The sequence below is a fragment of the Saimiri boliviensis genome, chromosome X (genome assembly GCF_048565385.1).
Source record: "Saimiri boliviensis isolate mSaiBol1 chromosome X, mSaiBol1.pri, whole genome shotgun sequence".
Classification (NCBI taxonomy): Eukaryota; Metazoa; Chordata; class Mammalia; order Primates; family Cebidae; genus Saimiri; species Saimiri boliviensis.
The window spans coordinates 103,827,048-103,851,891 of NC_133470.1; the positions used below are offsets into that span (position 1 = coordinate 103,827,048).

At 41.9% G+C, this 24,844-nt stretch overlaps 1 protein-coding gene across 1 annotated transcript; it reads left to right on the forward strand.

Moving 5' to 3' along the window:
* The first annotated feature begins 13,777 nt into the window (after positions 1 to 13,777).
* On the forward strand, positions 13,778 to 14,821 carry TFDP3 (transcription factor Dp family member 3). Its single transcript, XM_010341751.1, has one exon. It carries the CDS (start codon positions 13,778 to 13,780, stop codon positions 14,819 to 14,821), a length of 1,044 nt encoding a protein of 347 aa, XP_010340053.1.
* Positions 14,822 to 24,844: the final 10,023 nt, after the last annotated feature.

Below are 24,844 nucleotides of genomic sequence, written 5' to 3' on the forward strand. Positions count from 1 at the left end.
ACAACACGGATGAACTTGGAAGACACTGTGTTAAGTGAAATAGGCCAGACACATAAAGACCAATACTGAATGATCTCACTTATATATGGAATCTATAATAGTCAAACTCATAGAAGCAGAGAATATAATAGTTGTTGCCAGGGGCTGTGACATGGGGAAAATGAGGAGTTCTTGTTCAATGGATATAGAATTTCAATTACGCTAAATGAGTAAATTGTAGAAATCTACTGTAAAACACCATCCCTATAGTTAACAATACGGTAGTGTATACTTGAAATTTGCTAAAAAGGCACATTTTAAGTGTTTATATCACACAAAAAAGAAAGTGGTAACAATGTGTGGTGATGGATATGTTAAACAGATTAATTGTGGTGATCACTTCACAGTGTATACATATATCAAAACATCAAGTTTTGGGCCTGGTGCAGTGGCTCACGCCTGTAATTCCAGTACTTTGGGAGGCTGAGGCGGGTGGATCACTAGAGGTCAAGAGTTTGAGTCCAGTCTGGGCAATATGGTGAAACCCTGTCTTTACTAAAAATATAAAAATTAGCTGGGTGGTAGTGGCATGTGCCTGTAAGCCCAGCTACTCAGGAGGCTGAGGCAGGAGAATCGTTAGAGCCTGGGAGGCAGAGGTTGCAGTGAGCCAAGATCATGCCACTGCACTCCAGTCTGGGTGACAGAGTGAGAACTGTCTCAAAAAAAAAAAAAAATCAAGTCACGCACCTTAAATGCATATAATTTTTGTTAATTGTGCCACAATAAACCTGAAAAAATAACACCGATGATAGTTACCATGTACTGAGTGTTTATCAGGCGTCCCCAAACTTTTTACACAGGGGGCCAGTTCACTGTCCCTCAGACCGTTGAAGGGCCGCCACATACTGTGCTCCTCTCACTGACCACCAACGAAAGAGGTGCCCCTTCCTGAAGTGTGGCAGGGGGCTGGATAAATGGCCTCAGGGGGCCGCGGGGCCGTAGTTTGGGGACGCCTGGTTTACATGGTACCAGGCAGTCTGCTAATCTGATCCTTCCAACAACTCTGTGAGGTAGGCACTATTATTTAATATCCTCTTTTTATAGATGCGGAAACTGAGGCTCAGGAAAATTAAGTGACATGCCTAGGTTCTTATAGCCAGTAAGCAGCAGTCCTTCTGGTGTTTGCTCAGATTTGGGGTGTGAGTCCTAGCTTAGTCTTTCTGATTTACTTAATATTTTCATCTGTTTTCTGCAAAACTGAATAATAAAAGCCCATACGTAACAGGGTGGCTGTGAAGATGGAATTATATAACGTCTACCAAGTGCCTCATGGGGCCTGGCATATAGTAAGTGCCTATAAATGGTAGCTGCTCTTATTATTAACCTGGTCTCTGGGCTGTGAGACCTAGAGTTGCATTGTCTCTGTTCTGGACAATATGCAGGTTTTGCTGAGCTGCCAGAATACACATGCATTTGTATCTACCTCATTTGATCAAGCAGTGTGCATGCTCCAGTGCAAATACTGCAAAGGGTGCCAATTCTATTAGTTCAAGTAAATTGGGTGGGGAGCTCTTGACAATTTAAGGCATTCATGGAATATTCCTATTGGAATTTGCTGTGTGTTTGCAAATTAGTCCTGTGGAAACGTATCTTCAGAAATCCAGTGGCTGATACAAAAGACACTGGGCTGTGAAGTGCATTTGGTGATTCACATTGCATGCTAGGAAATGGTACTTGCAATGAGTCATAAACACCTTTCCATATATTGGGTTTGATTACTTTGATGAGCAGCTCTTTGCCTCCTTAGTATTAGGTCCTATTACTCATTCAATATGAAAAACCTGTCTTGTGGCATATGGCTCCAAATCCAGGCCCTGTGACAAGGAGCTAATGCAAAATGTAGTACATGGAAAACAGACTGATGATTCACAATTGCTCTTTCTTCCATCCAGCATTGATATCTCATTTGATAAAAATCATAAAAGTGATACATGATACTAGGGAAAGCAGAACAAACCACCGAAACCTTCTATTCCTGAACTCCTTGCCTCTAGTATCTCCTTTATGTCCAACACATCTTCCTAAAACACTTTAAAGTGTTTACTTCCTAAAACAAGTCACTCTTCTGCTCAGGAACTTTCAGTGACTTTACTGATGCCTTCAGCACCAAGTCCAAACAAACACCTCAGACTTTCTTTTTTTTTTAACAACTGCATTCCCCACATCACAGATTCATTTAATTTTTTTCATCCAGTTCATGTTTATTGTGTACCTGCTACCTGCTACACACTGAGCTAGGTGCTGGGGACATGCCTGTGAACCAGTCAGATGCCCTTACAGACACTCTGCATTCATCAGTCTCTTCTGCTTCCTGTCATTTGCCCAGAACATGTTATTCTATTACTGCATCTGTGCAGACTCCAATTCCTCTATTTCAAATGTCTTCCCTTTTCCTCTCTGCCAAGGTATACCTCTCACCAACTCTAAAACCTTGATCGAAATGCAAGCTTTCTACACATGCCCCACACCTAGAAGTAGCAATCAGAAGCTGAGGAGAGCCTGCCTTGCTCAGAGGCTAGAAGGTGTGCCGCAGCAACCATCTGTTTAAAGCCCCTGGATGCAAGTAAAAGGGAAAAAAAATCCAAAGACTTTATATGTGCCAGTTGATTGCATAAAGGGTCATAAAGTAGGAATAAGAAACCCAGTTCTAGGCTAAAACAATCCTTGAAAGTGATAAACAGAAAATACAGCAAAACTTTTATCATGGGTGTTTGTGTGTATTTGGGTGGTGGTAGTGGGAATAGGCAGGTTAGGTTGATTAACCAAAAATGTAGTCATCTTTAGTGTGCCATTATCAGTGATATGAATTGCTCTGGAATAAGTGGATTGGACTTACTCATGCAATCAAATTTAGAGCCAGTGGTAGGAATGCAAATATGAAATGAGAACAGGTGGCCGGGCGCGGTGGCTCACGCCTGTAATCCCAGCACTTTGGGAGGCCGAGGCGGGTGGATCACAAGGTCAAGAGATCGAGACCATCCTGGTCAACATGGTGAAACCCCGTCTCTACTAAAAATACAAAAAATTGGCTGGGCATGGTGGCACATGCCTGTAATCCCAGCTACTCAGGAGGCTGAGGCAGGAGAACTGCTTGAACCCAGGAGGTGGAGGTTGCGATGAGCCAAGATCGCGCCATTGCACTCCAGCCTGGGTAACAACAGTGAAACTCTATCTCAAAAAAAAAAAAAAAAAAAAAGAAAGAAAGAAAGAAAGAAATGAGAACAGCTGCCCATGCTATCCATTTAGCTAATTATGTATTGAGTAGCTACTACATGTCAGACAAGCCTGCTCATAACATATGTGGGTCCCAGGGCAAATGCACAAAGGGACTCTGTTCCACCTACCATATGTCTGAAGATTTACAAGTTATACATTAACAGCATTTAATAAAATGTGTTCTGTTCTCCTACCTTGACAAATAAAGCATATCTTCATAATGATCAGGAAGCCAGGATCAAATTTTCAATTCTTGAATTTCTCAGAATTTCATGCCAAAACATGACAGGACAGATGGGATGGTCCTAGGCTTCCAGCTCCAAGCCTGACTTCCTGACCCCCTTCTCTTCCACTCCAACTCCATCTTGTACTATGAGGGGCCTCTCACACATGCAGGTAAACACCCTGGTCCTCCTATCTAAGGGGTTCCACCCTTGGGAGGATGGACTGGGGACAGAGACCCACACAGGCCCTGGAAGCAGGCACTTGGCCATTTAGCCAGAGAATTCCCAGGACCCTGGTAGCCAGAGCATGGACTAGAAAGGAAGGGAATGGACTCTGGTTGGGTACATTCTTTTGGTCCAGTGGATTCCTGCTTCTATGAGGGCTACATCCGGGGAAGGGCCCAAGTAAGATCTCCAAGATGTGGGACCAGGTATCTACCATGTACTGGGGATAAGATGATTACGATGTGCTCCCTGTCCTCCAAGAACTTACAACCTGGTGAAACCGACAGACAGGTGCACAGCCCACACTACCATCCTATGATAATAAATGCTGTCTTTGTTAGAACCCAGAACACAGACAAGGATAAAATATGAGATGATGGATCTGAGGAACCACAAATACGGGAAGAGGAGCCAAAGATGGAGATAACGAGTATGATGCCTTTTGTTCCTTTTGAAAAAGTTTGAATTGTTGTTTATGGAGTCCAGTTTGCATTTAGTCAAGTGCTCAAATTCCACCTTATAGCTCCATGAATTGTGATGATTCCAGGAAATCACAGCCCCTCCATCAAGTCAACACACCCTGCCCAAAGATAATCTCCATTCTGCCACCCATCACCAGAGATTAGTTCTGTCTTTTTTTGAACTCCACATAAATAGAATCATATAATATATATCTTTGTGTCTTGTTTCTTCCACTCAGTGTCTGTGAAATCCACCCACCTTGTGTAGCTGTACTTCGTTCTTTTTTCACTGCTGTTTAGCATTCCATGTTATTGAAATATGACACATTACTTTTTCCATTTTACTGTTGATGGGCATTCAGTTTAAGACTATTATGAATAGTGCTGCTATGAACTTGCTTGTTCATATATTCTGATGAACATTTATAGCATTATTTTAACAAATTATATTTTGAAATAACTTCAGACCTAGATGCAAAAATATTTCAAATAATTCTTATATTCTTATTATGCAGCCATAAAAGGGAATGAGACCATGTCTTTTGTAAGGACATGGATGGGGCTAAAAGCCATTATCCTCAGCAAACTAACACAGGAACAGAAAACCAAACACTGCATGTTCTCACTTAAAAGGGGGATCTGAACAGTGAGAACACATGGACACATGGACACAGGGAGGGAAACAACACACACTAGGGCCTGCTGGGGAGGCTAGGGGAGGGAGAGCATCAGGATAAACAGCTAATGCATGCTGGGCTTAATACCTACGTGATGGGTTGATAGGTGCATTTACTTATGTAACAAGTCTGCACTTCCTGCACATTTATCCTGGAACTTAAAATTAAAACAGACCAGGTGCGGTGGCTCACACCTGTAATCCCAGCACTTTGAGAGGCCGAGGCGGGTGGATTACCTGAGGTCAGGAGTTCAAGACCAGCCTGATCAACATGTTGAAACCTCGTCTCTACTAAAAATGCAAAAAATTAGCTGGGCGTGGTGGCAGATGCCTGTAATCCCAGCTACTCTGGAGGCTGAGGCGGTAGAATCACTTGAACCCAGGAAGTGGAGGTTGCAGTGAGCCGAGATTGCGCCATTGCACTCCAGGCTGGGCGACAAGAGCAAAACTCCATCTCAAAAAAATAAATTAATTAAATTAAAACAACATCAAATAATTCCTATATTCTTCACTCAGATGTCATTCTTTTTAAAAACAGCTATCTAGTATTCCATTATAAATACTTAATTTTTTTTTTTACTAGGAATATAGTTTTATTTGTCCCATTCATTTTTTAAAATTTTACTTTAGGTTTTGGGGTACATGTGCAGATCATGCAGGGTTGTTGCATAGGTACTTACATGGCAATGTGGTTTGCTGCTTTCCTCCCCCTGTCACCTATATCTGGCATTTCTCCCCATGTTGTCACTCCCCAACTTCCCCATACCCCTCTGTCCCTTCGCTGCCCCCCACAACAGACCCCAGTGTGTGATGCTCCCTTCCCTATGTCCAATATTTACCTCTAATTTTCCTAAAACATTAAAAGCTTTTTAATTTTCCCATTTTCTATTATAGAAATTTAAGCAAAATATATACTTAACCTGTGATCTGTATTTATTCTTTGAATGAAAAGATACAGTCATCCTTCAGATTTTACATTTATCAGCACCTTCAAAAATCTGTGGTCCATACTTTGCAATTGCTTGACTGATTTTCTAAAACATTCCAGTTCCTTACAACTTGAATTAAATTTTCTTACGGAGCCGGGCGCGGTGGCTCAAGCCTGTAATCCCAGCACTTTGGGAGGCCGAGGTGGGTGGATCACGAGGTCGAGAGATCGAGACCATCCTGGTCAACATGGTGAAACCCCGTCTCTACTAAAAATACAAAAAACTAGCTGGGCGTGGTGGCACATGCCTGTAATCCCAGCTACTCAGGAGGCTGAGGCAGGAGAATTGCCTGAGCCCAGGAGGCGGAGGTTGCGGTGAGCCGAGATCACGCCATTGCACTCCAGCCTGGGTAACAAGAGCGAAACTCTGTCTCAAAAAAAAAAAAAAAAAAATGTCTTATGGAAATCCATTTTAGTCCTCTTAGATTATTGAAACCAGTCTGCTTTCTGCTCCTTTGAAGTGTAGAAGAAACTATTTGATTTCTCCCAAGCCTGCCTCTGCTCCAGAGGTGGCCTGGATTTGGGTCTCCATGAGCCTCTTTCCAAGTGAGCCAACACTAGGACTGACAGTCTGGTTATAAGACTGACAACTTGTGATTAGTGAAGGGCTGTGTTTATAAACATCCCATGATGAATGATCAACCAACACACCCATAAACATACACACACATCCCCACACATGCATGCCTTGAGAGACTGAACAAACACTTTTATTTTTTAAGAGACAGGGTCTCCTTCTGTCACCCAGTCTGGAGTTCAGTGGCACAATAATAGCTCACTGCATCCTCAAGCTGCTGGGCTTAAGTGAATCTCTTGCCCAGGCCTCCCTGAGTGCTGGGACTACAGGCATGAGCCACCATACCCAGCCTTGAACAAGGCATCTTTAAGACCTCTGATATAACCACATTTTTGTTCCAGTTAACTTTAATGTAAAAATGGATTATTTGTAGACAATCAGAAAAGTAAATTAATAGCAAGCCATTTAATTGAGGTGTCCCTGTTCATATGTTTTCTGTACCTCCCATACCCACCCTTCCCACTCCAACCCTGTATTGTAATACTCAGTGTGCACAATGGAAGTTTTCTCTATTTCCCAGGAGACAATGGGGTTCACAGTTAATTGCAGTTTGGACCCTTGATGTTCCTTGTAGTTGCATGTCACTAGACCAGGTTTAGCCCATAGAATATCTTCTTCAGCATAATATGACTATATTACTGAAAACCTAACAATTCTTGGCCTGCTTTTTGTTAACTGCCACCCAACACAGCAGGTGCTGAGAACACAACAGGCCATCATTACACACTTCTTGCTTGATGGAGGCAAGATAGCTAGGATAGAGGGAAGACAGAATCAATACTCTAACATTTAGAACTCCCTTCTATCTCATTATTCTAAGATTCTCTCATTGTTTGCCAATCCAACAGCATCTCATGTTTTTGTATATCCAAACTATATGTTTCTGATGAATGTGTGTTTAAATTTCTAAAAGGCAAATTTAGAAAAGCAATTCATTGTCACAGATCCCTTAGGATCCATCTTCCTTAACTACAAACCAGATGTCTCATTTTCCCAGTAGGAAATAGACTTTGAACTTGGAAAGTCCACATTCTGTTTTCTACTCATCTTAACACAGTGAGAGGATTTCCAAATTGGTCAAGTGAGCCTCTTCTATCCCAGAGCAATGGAACATGTTTTGCATTGTGAAGGCTGTCACTGGAGTTGGGCTATGAGTCAGGAAACTTGTGTTCTGCCTTAAATTCCCTCACAAATTCAGTATGACCCCCAGAAGTCACATCTTTTGGGACCTTTGTTTCACAATCAGTAGAGAATCATGCCTTGCTTACAATGCCAGATGATAGAAAAGAGACACATAAAATGTTTTGAGCTTGCTGAAGGAAATACAATGACATAATCCCAAAGTGGCATGCCATTGCAGTAATCAGATTTTTTAATTCTGTAAAGTGAGTCAAGGCCCTATGAGATTAAGCCCACTTAAATTTGATGTTGTCCCATGCATGCATAGAGACTCCTATGGTGTTAGAAGGATCTTTAGAAAGAACATTTATCCCAACTGTCCATCTGGCCAATAAAATTTCTGGTAGCATCCTAGCAGATAGGCACACAGCCTCTACTTGAACACTAACTGCCCAGGGAGTTTACTGCTGCCTGAATAGCCCTTTTCTTTGTTGAACCACTTAAGTCATTAGCAATTACTTTCTTAAATTGAGCTGGAACCAGCATTTGTGTAACTTCTGCCTGCTGTTTCTAATTTTTTCCTCTGGAGTAACAAAGATCAAGTTTGTGCTTTCTGTTACAGGATGTCTCTTTAGTATTTGAAGACAGCTCTCACCATGTCTCTCCTTCCCCAGAGAAAAGTTATTTTTTGTAGCACCGAATTCTTTTTTCGAGACAGAGTCTTGCTCCATCACCTAGGCTTGAGTGCAGTGGTGGAATCTCAGCTCATTGCAACCTCCGCCTCCCAGGTTCAAATGATTCTCCTGCCTCAGCCTCCCAAATACCTGGGACTACAGGTGCCTGCCACCATGCCTGGCTACTCTTTCTATTTTTAGTAGAGATGGAGTTTTACCATATTGGCCTGGCTGGTCTTGGCAATATCAGAAAACATTCCCAAGGTCCCAGGAGTCTCTGGGATTGGTGGTGGTCAAGGCAGGAAGGGTATAAGAATTTGATGCTACAGGCTGGGTGTGGTGGTTCATGCCTGTAATCCCAGCACTTTGGGGGGCCAAGAAGGGCGATCACCTGAGGTCAGGAGTTCAAGACCAGGCATGAACCACCACATCCGGCCTGTAGCAACTTTCCCCAAGCCACACAGCAAGATTTGGAATTCATGTGGTTGCCAGGCCACCCTTTGTTCCACTAGGACAAGCTACCTTCCCTTTTATTGGGCTAAAATGTGTGTGATTCCTTTGCCATGAGAGGTTAGAAAAAGTCTCTTCCTAAATCTGTCCTCCTCTCTTCTTCTAGGTACTGAGAGGTTGCTTTGCTCTGTAGGACAAGATAAACCTTTACTTTGCTGAGCCATGGGAAAACTCCTGGGTGCTATTTGCATCTGTGGGTAGTTATTAGATCACTGTTTTTGTGGGGCAAGGAGGGCTGGATTTCCGACTCTGCCATCTTGCTGATGTCATCCTACATTTTATGTTTTACTCATTTAGCTCGGGGGTATGGCCCACAAGTGGACTGCCTATTTTTATAAATAAAGTTTTATCAGAGCAAAGCCACATCCATTTGTTTACATAGTGAGTATTACAGCTTCTGTACTACAATGGCAGAGTGTAGTTGAAATAGAGACTGTCTGGTATCTGCAAAACTTCAAATTTTTACTATCTATCCCTTAACAGAAAAAGTCTGCTGACCTCTGCTTTGGATCATTACTGAAAATTATACTTTATGTAAAAATTTACTATTATAGAAATGAATAACACATACAGTGATTTTTACTGAAGGTGACAAAATTAATTTTATGGAATACAAAATAATTCCTGAAATATGTATATCTTTACATTATTATTCATCCATATATTGCTAGCCCGTAAGAACACTCAGACGTGCAGTCATAATTAAATTCAGTCATCTTTGATATTGTGCTGACTTTCAATAGTATTAAAACCATCACTTTACAGATGTTTATTGATTTTGCTTTTATAAATATATAGTTGCCAAAATGGAAGATAGAACATATTTTATTTAATAATTTTTTTACTTTGACTTATAATTTTTAATTATCAAGCATATGCCTTGTTTATATTCTTGCTCTGTGCCTCTCAAATGTTAGAGTGGAAAGCCTGGATGAGGTTTGGTAAGCATGTCAACCCTTACATGTCAGGAGCCCATTTTTTGCTCTTTTGGGGCCTTACATTCTGAGCAAAGTCTCTGAGAAGTTCTGCCAATGCTTAATGAGCTCAGCAAAGCCTACCTGTCTGCAGCTACCACAGGGCACTGAGAAAAAAAAAAAAACAAAACAAAACAAAACAGTAGAGCACCTGCTATGAACTAAGTTGCATACTCTGAAAATTCTTATGCTGAAATCCAAGCTCCCAATTTAACTATATTTGGAGATAGAGTCTTTAGAAGGTAATTAAAATTAAATGAAATCATAAGAGAGAAATCTTAATCTTACACGATGATATCCTCATAAGTGAAATCTCTCTCTTCCTTTATTTTCCTCCTTCTTTCTCTTTGTCTTTTTCATGTGAGAACACAGTGAAAAGGCAGCCATCTGCAAAATACAGAGGGTGCTCTCCAGAGACCAAATCCTGCTAGAAGCTTGGTCTTAGACTTTCCCGTCTCTAGAACTGTGAGAAAATAAATGTATGCTGTTTAAGTCACCAGTCTACAGTATTTTGATATGGTAGCCCAAACATAGTAAGAAAGATTTTGGTATTGAGAAGTGGGGTGCTGCTGTAAAAAAATACCTAAAAATGTGGAAGTGGCTTTGGAACTGGATAACAGGTAAAAGGCTAGAGTCTTGTGGCACATACTAGAAATATGGACATTTAGAGCATTCCTGGTGAGGTTTCACAGAGAAATAAAGAACATGATATTGAAAACTGAAGGAAAGGTGATTTCTATTATATGGTGGCAAAGAACTTGGCTGAACTGTGTCCTACTGTTTTGCAGAAGTTAGAACATACAAGTGAAGGCATTGGATATTTAGCTAAAAGGAGATTTCTAAGCAAAGTGTTGAAAGATTGGCTTGGTTTCTCCTAATTATAGTAAAATGCAAGAAGAGAGAGAGGAATTAAAGAAGAAATTGTTAACCAAAAAGGAACCAGAACTTAACGACTTGGAAAATTCTCAGCCTATCCATATTGCAAAAAAATGAAACTTGTTCTGAAGAAAACACTAACGCTGCAGCTGAACAACCATTTGATAAAGAGATTGTGGGTGGGACTCATGCATTTAATTAGTCATCTCAGCAGATGCCAGGAATAGAAGTGGGATTATACGTCAAAAAACACTGCTAGTTTGAACTAAAGGAGACAGAGAAAGCTACACAGAATGAAGGAAGACTTTTGAAGTTCTTGGATTCTCAGGAGCAGACCATTTAGCTATTTGGCTGCCAGTTGTACTGTTCTTCAAGGATAAATGGGAATAACCATGAAGGCGTTTATAGATAATCAGGGCTGACACTTCTGCCACAGGCCCAGGGGGCAAGGCTGTTTCTACCTCAGTTTCAAAGGGCGATACCACCTCTCCAGTTTCAGTGGGCCAGGATGACCCTGCCCTGTGCCTGAGGAGCAAGACAGCCTTTATAGACAATCGTTTGGGCTGGACCCTCCCTGATAACTGAAGGGGCAGGGCCCTAGCAGAGCCATGAAGGTGGCACTGCCACCCAAGTGGTGGGCAGAGTGCTGAACCAAAGAGGATTATTCTTGATGCTTAAGATCTCATGGAATTCGCCTTGCTAGGTTTTGGACTTGCTTGGGACTCATTACCATTTTCTTCCTTCTTTCTTTTGGAATGTGAATGTCCATCCTATGCCTCTTTCACCATTGTAGTTTGGAAGCACATGACTAGTCTGGTTTCACAGGTTCACAGCTAGAGAGGAATTTTGTCTCCGGATGAATCTTACCTTGAGTCTCACCAATATATAATTTAGATGCTATTTAGATGAGAATTTGGACTTTAGACTTTAAGGTTGATGCTGGAAGACTTTGGGGACTGTTGGAATGGAATGAATACATTTCGCATGTGAGAAAACATAAATCTGGGGAAACCAGAGGGATTAAAACCCTCTCCTTAACTAAACTTTAGATAGGCTCCTGTAAGCTCTCTTTTTGACCCCATCCTTGCTGAGACTAGTTTTAGCAAGAGTTTAGTTTAAGTTACTTTAATGAGAATCCCCCACTCTTGATATCCAATCACCTTTAATATCTGATCAGACTCTTCACCCTGAACCTTGATATCTGATCACCCCAGCCTGGCTATAGCAAGAATCTTGTTAAGTTGGTTAAACAAAAATTCACCTACCCTTGATGTCTCTTCTTAGTGATTTTTCATCCACTGACCACTTCACTCTGCTCCTTGGCTACAATCCTCTTGCCTTTACTGCATTTAGAATTGAGCCCAGGCCAGGCATAGTGGCTCACAGCCAGATGTGGTGGCAGGCACCTGTAATCCCAGCTATTCAGGAAGCTGAGGCAGAAGAATCGTTTGAACTGGGGAGGCAGAGGTTGCAGTGAGCCTGGATTGCACCACTGCACTCCAGCCTTGGTGACAGATTAAGACTTTGCCTTAAAAAAGAATTGAGCCCAGGTCTATCCTGAGGTCTCTTTGCCCCATTGCAATAGTTCCTGAATAATATATTTTACCTCTTTCACTACCATCCAGCTCTGGGTCTGTTAGGCAAATGCTATAGACTGAATTTTGTCCCCCTACCCACTAAAATGTATATGTTGAACTCCTAATCCTCAATTTTACTATTCTTTCACTGTTGTCCAGCTCTGGTTCTGTTTAGCAAATGCTATAGACTGAATTTTGTCACCCTATCCACTAAAACTCACATGTTGAAGCCCTACCTTCCAATTTGACTGTTTCTGGAGATAGGTCTTTAGGAGGTAATTAAGGTTAAATGAGGACATAAGGGTGGGTCCCAAATATGATAGTACATGGCCTTGTAAAAGAGGAAGAGATATCCCCAAGCCCCACTGCCATGTAAGGACACAGTGAGAAGGCCAACATCTGAAAGCCAGGAAATGAGCCCTCACCAGAAACCAACCCTGTTGGAAACTTGAACTTGGACTTCCAGCCTCCAAAACTGTGAGAAAATAAATATCGTTTCACTCACCCAGTCTATGGTATTTTGTTATGGCAGCCCGAGTTGAGTGAGTCAGCATCTTTGTGTGTTTGAGGCTGAGGTGTATGCATGTGTACAACTACATTCCTATTTCCAGAGCTGAGGTTCTAGAGGAAGTTGGTGAGAAGCAGGCCTAAAGACACAGAGCCTTTGTAGCATGGTTATTAGGACTCTTGGTGAGTGAGGCAGAGTTGAGATCAAGGGAGGGTGGGAGAAAGAGACTTCACATGTGTCTGCTTCTTCCGGGCTTTGTCCTGTTCTCTCTTTAGATCTCTTTCTCATTGGCAATGTGTGTAGCTTCTGAAGTGAGGTGAAGGCTGTGGACTTAGTCTATTGATTATACCACATCCCAACAAATTAATGATACTGTATATGGTTAACTTCCTTTCACCATCTCCACTCTATCTAATCAGGAAGCCTTAGTGTAGCTGTTTGGGTAGAGAGACAAAAACTTGATTCTTCCACAGGAAGCTTCTTGATCAGCAGGTGAAAAAATAATCCTTGCAAGAGCCTAGATCCAGCTTCTTGTGAGACAGTGGCTGGGAAGACATTATAAATGGACCTGCAAAGACCTACACATCTGATTTTCATCAGTCCCTTTAGGATGTGCTATGCATTAAATGTGTCCTCCAAAACCTCATGCATTGGAAACTTAATTACCATTGTAACAGTATTAAGACATAGGGCCGGAGGAGGAGAGTCTGAACGGTAAAAAAGCCACGCAGACGCACCGCTCGTAGGGCTGCCTGCCGCGCACCCTACGCCGCGCACATTACGCCACGCACCTCACGCTGCACGCATTACGTCCACGCACCTCACGCCGCACGCGTTACGCCACGCACCTCACGCTGCGTACCTCCCGCCGGCCAGACTCTTGGCCACGAAGAATCGTTTGTCTTCTCCGGGAGGGTGAGCATTTATAGCATTCATTTCCCAGATCTGGCAACATGGCAGAAAATATCAGTATAACTGAAGCTAACAAAGAACTCAAGGTCTTAATGGCCCAGAACCAGACCAGTGGCCCCATGGAAGTTCAGCCCTACCGCCAAAACCCGCTCTGGAGGCCGCTCTTGCCAAAACCCTCTGCAGGGTCCGTTGTCAACAGTGTGCAGCAAGTGGTAATTGGTATGCCTCAGAGACCGGCAACATCAAACATCCCTGCGGTAGGAAGCCCAAACTCACCCAGCACTCACTTTGCCTCTCAGAACCAGCCTTCCAACTCCTCACCTTTGTTGGTCAGGAAACGCCGCAGGAAAGTAGAAAAGGATGGCATAGGCCTGCAACAGTTCTCCATGAAGGTCTGGGAGAAGGTGCAGAAGAAAGGGACCACTTCCTCTAAGGAAGTGGTGGATGAACTGGTCGCCGAGTTCAAAGCTGCCAGCAACCACCTCTCACCACACGAGTTAGCTCATGACCTGAAGAACGTAAAACGGCGCATCTATGATGCCTTAAACGTGCTGATGGCCATGAACATCATCTCCAGGGAGGGGAAGATGATCAAGTGGATTGGTCTGATTGGTCTGTCCACCAACTCGGCTCAGGACTGGCAAAGCTTACAAGTGGAAAGAAGGAAAAGACTTAAAAGAATAAAGGAGAAAGAATCTCAACTTCAACAACTTATTCTACAGCAAATTGCCTTCAAGAACCTGGTGCAGAAAAACCGGTATGCAGAGGAACAGGGCAGCCAGCAGCCGCCACCCAGCTCAGTCATCCACCTGCCCTTTGTGACTATCAGCAGCAGCAAGAAGGGCATCGTCAACTGCAGCATCTCCAAAGACAGATTTGATTATCTGTTTCATTTTGAAAACGCATTTGAAGTCCACGATTACACAGAAGTGCTGAAATGGATGGGCATGACTTTAGGGCTGGAGTCTGGGAGCTGCTCTGCAAAAGACCTTAAAATGGCCAGAAGTTTGGTCCCAAAGGCTCTGAAACCGTATGTGACAGAAATGGCTCAGGGAACTTTTGGAGGTATGTTCATGATGGCAGGTTCCACATCTAATGACATGCAGCTCTCTGCCAGTGATCCGACCGACGCTGTGGATGAGATGCAGGCCGCAGGCTTCAGCGGGATTCAGTGCAGTGGCTTCAGGGTGGAGACCCTGGTGGTTGAGAAGAAGGAGGATGACAGCAGCAATAATGACTTCAATGATGATGACAAGGATGACTGACGTCTTCTCCTCTTCAAATTTAGCTTCAGTAAAACATTTAGGACATTTAGGGAAAAGAAACTTTTTTTTTTTTTTTTTTTTTTTTTTTTTTTTTTAATGTGAGGTTTTCTGTTTCTTTTTGGCCTATTCCCAAGAAGATATTCGTAAGCTATGGAATTTAGATAGGCACCTCTGATAAGCAAGGATTGTTTCCCGTATAGATTAAGATGTGCTGTTGATGGGTGTTTTCATACCAGTGTGCTGACATAGAGCCTTTATTTACTTTTTAGGATTTTGTGTTTTCATTTACTATTTTTCTTTAAATGCAGAGTTCATTGTTGCCCGTTAACAGTTTTTGCTGAATTTGCTGAAGAAATTGTACTTCATCCACATCAGTGAAAATAAAATGCTCTCCTGTTGTGCACAGTGAGTACCGAATGCCATTTATTTGCTATGGGTTTGGATGGCACCCCCACTGGTGCATAGCGAGACTCTGAGTTTTACATTTATTCAGTTGTGCAGTGTCCAGAGCTCCAAGCAAAGAGCAGAGTTCTGTTTTCTAAACAATTAACACCATCAATCTTAAAAAAAAAAAAAAAAAAAAAAAAAAAAAAAAAAAAAAAAGAGGTAGGGCCTTTAAGAGGTGATTAGGCCATAAGGTGTCTGCTCTCATCAGTGATTAATTCTGATATCATAGGAATAGACTCTTGATAGAAGGATAGTTTCAGCCCTATTCCTCTCTCTGTCTTGAATGCTTGCTTGCCCTTCTGCCATGTTAGGACACAGCAGGAAGGTCCTCACTGGGTACCAAGCATACACTGGCACTATGCCTTTGGACTTCTCAGGCTCCAGAACCATGAGCCAAATAAATCTATTTTCTTTATAAATTACCCAGTCTATTATAGGAGCAGAAACCAAACTAAGACAGGATGGCTGAGGGCTCCCAACTGGCAATCAAGGCATATCTATCTATTCAGGAATCATTTGCTGGCTGCAAGCAAGATGAGTAGGTTTTCTTCTTTCAAACTTGTGAGATAGAATAGTGGTAGAGCCTATAGCAATATCATGGTATGGTGAGAAGAAACTGGGTCAGAATTTAGGTAGGGAGATCTTGGCTCATTAATATGAGAAAGTTGTACCAAAATTGTGGCTGGGGGCAGCGGAGGGAGCTGTTGCTTTCTTCAAGCACAGTTTCACAAAGGGTCGTCTTTCCGACCATATGCAGACCTGTCTAGAGTTCCAAGAAAAATAGACACTAGGGTAATCACTGTGAAAGTAACACCCTAAGACCCATAAAAGAGGGAAGGTAGTTAATTACAATGAATACCACTTCACACCCATTAGGATGGCTATTATGATTATTTTGAGACAAGGTCTCACTCTATTGTTCAGGCTGCAATGCAGTAGAAAGATGGTAGCTCACTGCAGCCTCAACATCCCAGGCTCAATCAGTCCTCCCACCTAAGCCTTCTGAGTAGCTGGTATTACAGCTACTCTGTACCTAGTTTTTTTTTTTTTTTTTTTTTTTTTTCGGTATGTTTTGTGAAAATGGGGTTTCACCATGTTGCCCAGGCTGGTCTCGAGCTCCTGGGCTCAAGCAATCCCAAGGTGTTGGGATTACAGGTGTGAGCCACCACACATGGCCGCGACTGACTTCTTTTACTTAGCAAAATACTTGCAGTGTTCATCCGTGTTGTCGCATGGATCAGTACTTCATTCCTTTTTATGGGTGAGTAGCATTCCATTGTTACAACTGTCCATCACGAGATGACTGGATAAACAAAAAGACCACTTTTTGTTTATCCAGTCATCTCGTGATGGACAGTTGGGTTGTTTCTGCCCTTTGGCTATTGTGAGTAACAATGCAGTGAACATTAGTATGCAAATATCTGTTCAAGTCTCTGCTTTCAGTTCTCTTGAGTATGTGTATATCTGGGAGTGGGATTACTGGGTCATATGGTAGCACTATATTAAGCCTTTGAGGAACAGATGCCCTGTATGTTGCTGGTGAGAATTTCACAGAGGCTGTGATGTGGACTCCATGAAGGGGTGGGCACTGCCATAGCCAGTGTTCAGCCTTTGGCCTCGCCTCTTCTTGGTGTTGGCACCTAGAGCATCGAATGAGCAGTCTCCTAAGGCCTGCAGCAAAGCCTTCCCAGCCAAGTGCAGCCAGCAGCTCCAGACTCTACCTCCTTTTGCCTTCTGGCCTCCTAATATGCTTTGCATTAAAATACCCATTTTGGCTTTGCCTTTGAGTCAGTTCTCTGGGGAGCAAATAAAATATGAGCCATTAACATGTGGCCCATGGAGATGTAGTAGACAGAGAAATGACTGCAATTCATTTCATTCAGGTCCTTTTGGCGTTTTTCCCACACACCAGCAATGCCTGGCACTGATATGTGTCCTAGTCCCAGCTCTGCCACTTACTGGAGGTGTAATTTCAGCAAATCCCTTCCTTACAGTCTCAGTTTCCACATCTACTAAATGGGCAGGGAATCTCTAAGATCCTTCCAACTCTAAATTTAATTCTGTGACTAACATTCAAGCAGAGCCTGACTCTAACAAGCACAGTGGGCATCCTTTCTATGCAATAGAATGATAGTCAATACTTTGGAAGATATTTGCTTTCCTGGCAAAAATGGTATGAAATAAATTTCTTTTATGATACTGGTCTCAAGCCTTCCAAAACAGAGATCCACTATTGAAATATTATAGGATAAGTTTTTATTTGGAGAATTTGAGTGTGACCTTTGCTGAGGTAGAACATGGTGTTAGGGGAGGGGGGAAGGGCAAATAGGGGGTGGGAAGTACTGGATCGTGATTAACCAGATAATGAACCCCATCTGCTTTTAATCAGCCACTTCCTGTTCTCCCAGACCTCTAAACTTTTAATATTAATGGAAACAGATTTGAATTCTGGAAAGAACTATTCTGGAAAATAATTGGATATTTACTAGGTGAAAAGTGAAATTGCACAGGCATTTCATAGGGTTTGGTATTTGACAGGTGCCATTTTTCTTTCCAATGTGTTGCATACCTCTGTTTTATAAACCAATATGGATAGTGGCATAAAAGATTACGGGTTTACATGGTAGAAGGGCCTGGGAACATGTTCAGGGGGGTTGGTGGGCAGGAAGAGAGAACTTCAACTGGGGACAAGGCTGAAATGCTTTAATTAGTAGGAAAGAATTATTTGAAGGCAAAGAATATTTATTTAAAAGAAATATAATCATGTTCATAAATGGAGATTGTACAGAGAGAGATGTTGGCTTACCTATGGATGTCTGACTCCATACAAGGAGGTAACACCTCCCTTGGCTTCATAAAGAATTTTGTAGTTAGAGAAGGTAGGAAGGCACTGGAAGAGTGGGGAAATTTTATTAAAACAAAGCACAGAGCTCTCCAGGGTTTTAGGCAAGCAGAACAAATGGAAGGCAGATCTGCCAGAAAGCAAAGGAGGGCTGCTCCAATGGGGTGACTTAGGCTCTTTGGGTTCTTTCTCTTGAGGGTCTCTCACTTCAATTGTTACTACTGTGATCATTAGGATTCCCCACATGTTTCTTTTTTAATGGTCTGACCCTAATGTGGACAGTGTGGAGAGAGCTCCCCCTCTCCTTTTTTTTTTTTTTTTTGAGATGGGCTTTTGCTCTGTCACCCAGGTTGGAGTGCAGTGGCACAATCGTAGCTCACTGCAACCTTGACCTCCTGGGCTCCAGCAATCCTCCTGCCTACTCTCCAGAGTAGCTGGGACTACAGACACATACCAGTACTCCCAGGTATTTTTTTTTTTAAATGCAGATGGGATTTCACTATGTTGCCCAAGCTTGTCTCAAACTCCCAGGCTCAAGTGATCCTCCTGCTTCGCCCTCTCAAACTGCTGGGATTACAAGTGTGAGCCACCACACCTGGCCAACAGAGCACTTTTTAGGGGGGATTCCTTCAGAGACAGCTGGAACTGGCTGATTTTCTTTTCTTTTCTTTCTTTCTTTTCTTTCTTTTTTTCTTTTTTTGAGACAGAGTCTCACTCTCGTCACCCAGGCTGGAGTGCAGTGGCACGATCTTGGCTCACTGCAACTTCTGCCTCCCAGGTTCAAGTGATTTTTGTGCCTCAGCCTCCTGAGTAGCTGGGATTACAGGTGACACCATCACACCCAGCTATTGTTTGTATTTTTAGTAGAGACAGGATTTTCACAATGTTGGCCAGGTTGGTCTTGAACTCCTGACCTCAAGTGATCCACCCACCTTGGCCTCCCAAAGTGCTTGGATTACAGATGTACACCACCACCCCTGGCTAATTGTGTGTGTGTGTGTGTGTATTTTGAATAGAGATGGGGTTTCACCATGTTGACCAGGCTTATCTCAAACCCCTGACCTCAAGTGACCTGCCTGCCTCAGCCTCCCAAAGTGCTTGGATTACAGTTGTGAGCCACTGTGCCCAGCCTGATTTTGTTTCCTTTTTTTTTTTTTTTTTTTTTGAGACAGACTCTCACTCTGCTACCCAGTCTGGAGTGCAGTGGCACAATCTAGGCTCACTGCAACCTCTGCCTTCTGGGTTCAAGCAATTATCCTGCTTCAGCCTTTCGAGTATCTGGGATTACAGGTGTGTGTTACCACATCCAGCTAATTTTTTGTATTTTCTAGTAGAGATGGGGTTTCACCCTGTTGGCCAGACTAGTCTCAAACTCCTGACCTCAAGTGATCTGCCCACCTCAGCTTCCCAAAGTACCAGGATTACAGATGTAAGCCATCTCTGTATTTTCTTAAAAAAAAAAAAAAAAAAAAATCTAAATTAAGGAGAAAACACAAAGGAAATGCTTTACAGAGAATACATGCAACACTCAAAACAGTCTTCCATAGTGGATATTTTCCTGATGCTGCCATAATTTACCTGTAGTCCCAGAGGATGGCCTAGTTTTACCAGAATCTTAGCTGCTTTCTGGTCCTGCTAGTTCACTGTAAGTCTCAATATGGCAGTCACCATCTTATTTCCCACCAGAAGAGCGTGAACATCCAGTTACCTTTTCCCTTTCTAACCAGGGTAGAAAGGCTTGTTTCCCCAGCCCTATTCTTTCTCTCTCCAATCTGTGGTTCTAGTTTTGAGCTGAAGGATGTTCCTTGTTGACCTTATCAATTGGTAGGTTGAGGTGTGTCTTTCATCTGTGAGTATAATGTTGGTCACGGGTGAGGCTGGCCAGGGAAGTCTTGACTGCTCAGTGCAGGCTGAGCCATTGGTAGGAGAACAATTGAGTCCCCTACTTATAGTTGAAGTAGCATATTTAGGTCTCAAGGGACAGACAGAATTACTTTGCATGGCTTTATCCATATCCTTTGGGAAGGACACTGTAGGAGTATTAAAGAAGTAGCTTAATCATATAAAAAGCTTTCTTCTGAGGAGGAGTCTTGGATGGCCATATGCGCCATTCCACCTTTTCAATTTCTTTAGATGGTTACTTGGAGAAAAAGATAAAATGGTTTAGCTTCTCAAATTCATGAAGAAAATGGTGCGCTTAACCTGAAAACTAACTTATCCTGAAAACCTGCTTCTCTTGAAAACTGGGGCTTGTAGACCAATGTTTTTGCAGATGAGGAAACTGAGGCCAATATAGAGGAAAGGACTTGTCAAAGTCACTCAGTAAATCATGAGCACAGCCAGAACTAGCCTCTAGGCCACTTGCATGCCAGGGCAGTGCAATGCCAGGATAAGAATCATCTCTAAGAAAAACCTTTCTCTCTCTTTGGGGAACCAAGTTAAGAGAACTAAGGTAACTGGGTGGCACAGAGACCAAATCCAGGACCAAGGGCATCTCAACAGTGCTTTCTAATTGAAAGGTATTTTTTTTTTCTTTTCTTTTCTTTTTTTTTTTTTTTTTTTTTTTTTTTGAGTCTCACTCTGCCACCTAGTCTGGAGTGCAGGGGCGTGATCTTGGCTCACTGCAACCTCCAGCTCCCAGGTTCAAGCGATTTTCCTGCCTCAGCCTCCCAAGTAGCTGGGACTACAGGCACGCATCACCATGGCTGGCTAATTTTTTTGTATTTTTAATTGAGACATTTCACCATGGTCTCGAATTCCTGACCTCAAGTGGTCTGCCTGCCTCGGCCTCCCAAACTGCTGGATTACAGGCATGAACCACTTGGCCCACACTGAAAGGTCTAAAGCTCCCCAAGAGGTACAGGAACCCAGAGCAAGAGAAGATCTCTCCCTTCCCACCAACTTCAGTCCCATCCTCTGGTCTCTTTGTTTATAGCTAAAAGCTGGTCCCTGGTGGAAAATTCCTGTTACTTTCTCTCCCAATAATTGCTTCCACTTATGCAGGGTACTGTGTTGATTCCAGAAAACTCACAGGAGGTATGCCTATTATGCTGTTCTTGCATTGCTATAAAGAAATACCTCTGATGTGCCTGTTCCCCCTTTGCCTTCTGCCATGATTGGAAGCTCCCTGAGGCTTCACCTCTCCTAGTTTGCAACTTGCCTTCTCCACAAAAACACAGCTAAAGGCCCGGCGCGGTGGCTCAAGCCTGTAATCCCAGCACTTTGGGAGGCCGAGGCGGGTGGATCACAAGGTCAAGAGATCGAGACCATCCTGGTCAACATCATGAAACCCCGTCTCTACTAAAAATAGAAAAAATTAGCTGGGCATTGTGGCGCGTGCCTGTAATCCCAGCTACTCAGGAGGCTGAGGCAGGAGAATTGCCTGAACCCAGGAGGCGGAGGTTGCGGTGAGCCGAGATCGCACCATTGCACTCCAGCCTGGGTAACAAGAGTGAAACTCCGTCTCAAAAAAAAAAAAAAAAACAGCTAAAAAAACCATTGCCCACTTTGTGGTCTGAATAATATAGTTTATCTGCGTGCCAGGTATTCACTTTATGAAACATCTATGGTGATTTTATTTTTCATTGATGTGAGATTCACATGCACAAAGTGAACCATTTTAAAGTGAAAAATCCAGTGGCATTTAATACGTTCATGTTGTTGTGCAAACCACTACCTCTATGTGGTTCCAAAACATTTCATCAACCCCCCAAAAAGCTCCATACCCCAAAAATAGTAACACTCCATTCCACCATCTCTAGCCTCTTCCAGCCCCGGGAGCCACCAATCTTCATTCTTTCACTGTAGATTCACCTATTCTGCATATTTTATATCATATAATATGTGACCTTTGGTGTCTTCTCTATATTATTTTTAAAGTTTCATCCAAGTTGTAGCATGCATCAGTACTTCATCCCTCCCACCCCGCCTTTTTTTTTTTTTTTTTTTTTTTTTTTTTTTTTTGAGAGAGAGTCTCACTTTGCTGTGCAGGCTGGAGTGCACAGTGGTATAATCTCAGCTCCCTGCAGCCTTCGCCTCCCAGGATCAAGCAATCCTCCCACCTCAGCCTCCTGAGTAGCTGGTACTACAGGCTTATGCCACCAGGCCTGGTTAATTTTTGTATTTTTTGTAGATAGGGGGTTCATCATGTTGCCCAGGCGGGTCTCGAACTCCTGGCCTCAAGTGATCTGCCTGCCTTGGCTTCCCAAAGTTTTGAGATCACAGGTGTAAGCCACTGCACCTGGCCTGCTTCATTCCTTTTTACAACTGAAAAATATTTCATAGTATGGGTATACCACAATTTTGTATATCTATTCATCTGTTGATGAACATTTAGGCTATTCTCACCTTTTGGCTATTGTGAATAGTGCTGCGTATGACTATGTGGTACATGTATTTAAGTAGCTGTTTCTAGCAGGTGTGGTGGCATGTGCCTATAATCGCAGCTACTCAGGAGACTGAGGTGGGAGGATCACTTGAGCCTGGGAGGTTGAGGCTGCAGTGAGCTGTGATTGCCCCACTGTACTCCAGCCTGGGTGACAGAGTGAGACCCTGTCTCAAAAAAAAAAAAAAAAAAAAAAAAAAAGTAGCTTTTTTGCTGTTGTGAGGAGCAGACATCTAGGAGCAGAATTACTGAATCATACTGTAATCTATGTTTAAGTTTTTGAGGAACTATATGGCAAATTTTTAATATCATTTAGACTTCTTCTGACCATTTCTCAAGCTCCATGATCATATTCTCCCACTCCACAGCTAGTATGATTTAGATTGTTTTCAAAATCAATCTAAATCAAATGCAACTTTTCAAATACATTTTACTGCAAATTTATTATGAAATGCTCTTCAAAACCAAGCAGAAAGTTATTTTTGGATTATAGGCCAGCATTATCTACTACAACTTTTTGCACTGTCCAGTATGGTAACCATAATTAGGCATATGTGATTATTGAGCACATCATATCACATGTGCTAGTGAGACTGAGGAAATAAATGTTAAATTTTAATTTATTTTTATTAAAAATAAAATTTAAGTTAAAATAGCCACATGTTAGGTTAGCAGCTACTGCTGTTATAGAGTTTATTCTCAATCTTTTCAGCAGAGTATAAATCTGAAAATTTTCCCCAAGTATTACTTATTTTTCACATTAGTGGGGAGAGATAGCCTTGGGTATGCTAAAAAATAACTTTTTTAATATAAATCAAGCATAAATACTCATGCTGGTAAGGTTGTACAAAACTGATATTTTCAAACAGTGCTGGTGGCAGTGTAAAATCATTTTATTCATTCATTCATTCATTTATCTATCTATTCATTGAGTGTTTTAGTGGAATGCTTATTGTGCACTAGGCACTGTGCTATATATAACCTAGGGAAACAGAGATAACCAAAACATGATCCTTCCTCTCAAAAGCTTACAGTCAAGTAGCCAGGTAAACACTGAATTGCAATACACTGTGATAACAATGGTTTCCATTTTTAAAGCACTGACTACATGCCAAGCACTGGGCTAGGGATTGTGTAGGCATTATCTCATTTAATCATTCCAATAGCTCTGTGAGTTAGATAAGATTATCCTTATTTTACAGACAAGGAAGCACATGTTAGTGACTGTAAGTAAATTGACTAATGTTGCCCCATGATTGCCACAAATAAGGTATATCCAAGGTATTGTTAATGCCCAAATATGGGAATAAGTGACTATGCCTAGACTGTACGTAGGAGTAGGGGGAGGGAAAGTTTGCACTAGATCTTGAATAATAAAGTAAGAGATAGGCCCCACAATGATCCATTTGATTCTACGGCCTTACACAATTTTCACATACTTCTACCCAGTAACTCCACTTCTGGGAATTTATTGCAAGGAAATATCTAAAAGTATGGGGAAAAGAACCCTGCCTGAATGAACTGTTCGTTTCTCTATTATTTATAATTCTGAACAACTGGAAACAACCTATATGCTTAACAACAGGGGAATGGTTAAATAAATTATGGTTCCTCTCATCTACAGACTATTGATGCGACCAATGAAAAATTTGTAAATAATAATTGAGAAGACTGTAGCAACATCAAGAACATTTATGGTATAATGTCAAGTGATAAAAACAAAATACCACATTGCATATTTCCTATGAATGCAGTTATAGAGAACATGGTTACATATGGGTAGGCCTAAAATGGAAACGCACAAAAAAAGGAGTTGTATTCAGGTTGTAAAATCAGAGATAAGAATATTTTTTTTAAAGTGTTCTTTAGCATTATTTTATCTTTTACCATAGAATAAGTGAAAAATTTAAAAAGAGACATCAAGACTTTTTTCCCCTGGTTTTAGTGTGATTTTTACTTGTTCCAGATAGTCATTTTCACTGGGAAGTTTGAGATTCCTTTGCAAATGGATTGAATATGGAAAACAGTATATGGTCTATTCTATTTTAGCCAAATCAGAAATCAGTCAGTCTTGAGTAATTAAAGTAAGTTGAGAATTGTTCTTTGTACATGTTTCAGTGGTCTTGATTTAATTATGATATACAACAGAAATCACATTTCTGTCAAATATTTGCTAATGTTTACGGGGCCAAGTATTTGAAATAAAAGAACTAAAGAGTGACAGTCATTTTATTTTTGAAGTACCTGTCTCCTGGGACCCAAACTCAGGTTCTGAGTATATTTTTTTTCAATTTAGATGATGACATTAATATAAATCCAAGTCGTTATTGTGATAATGAGTTGCTGCTGA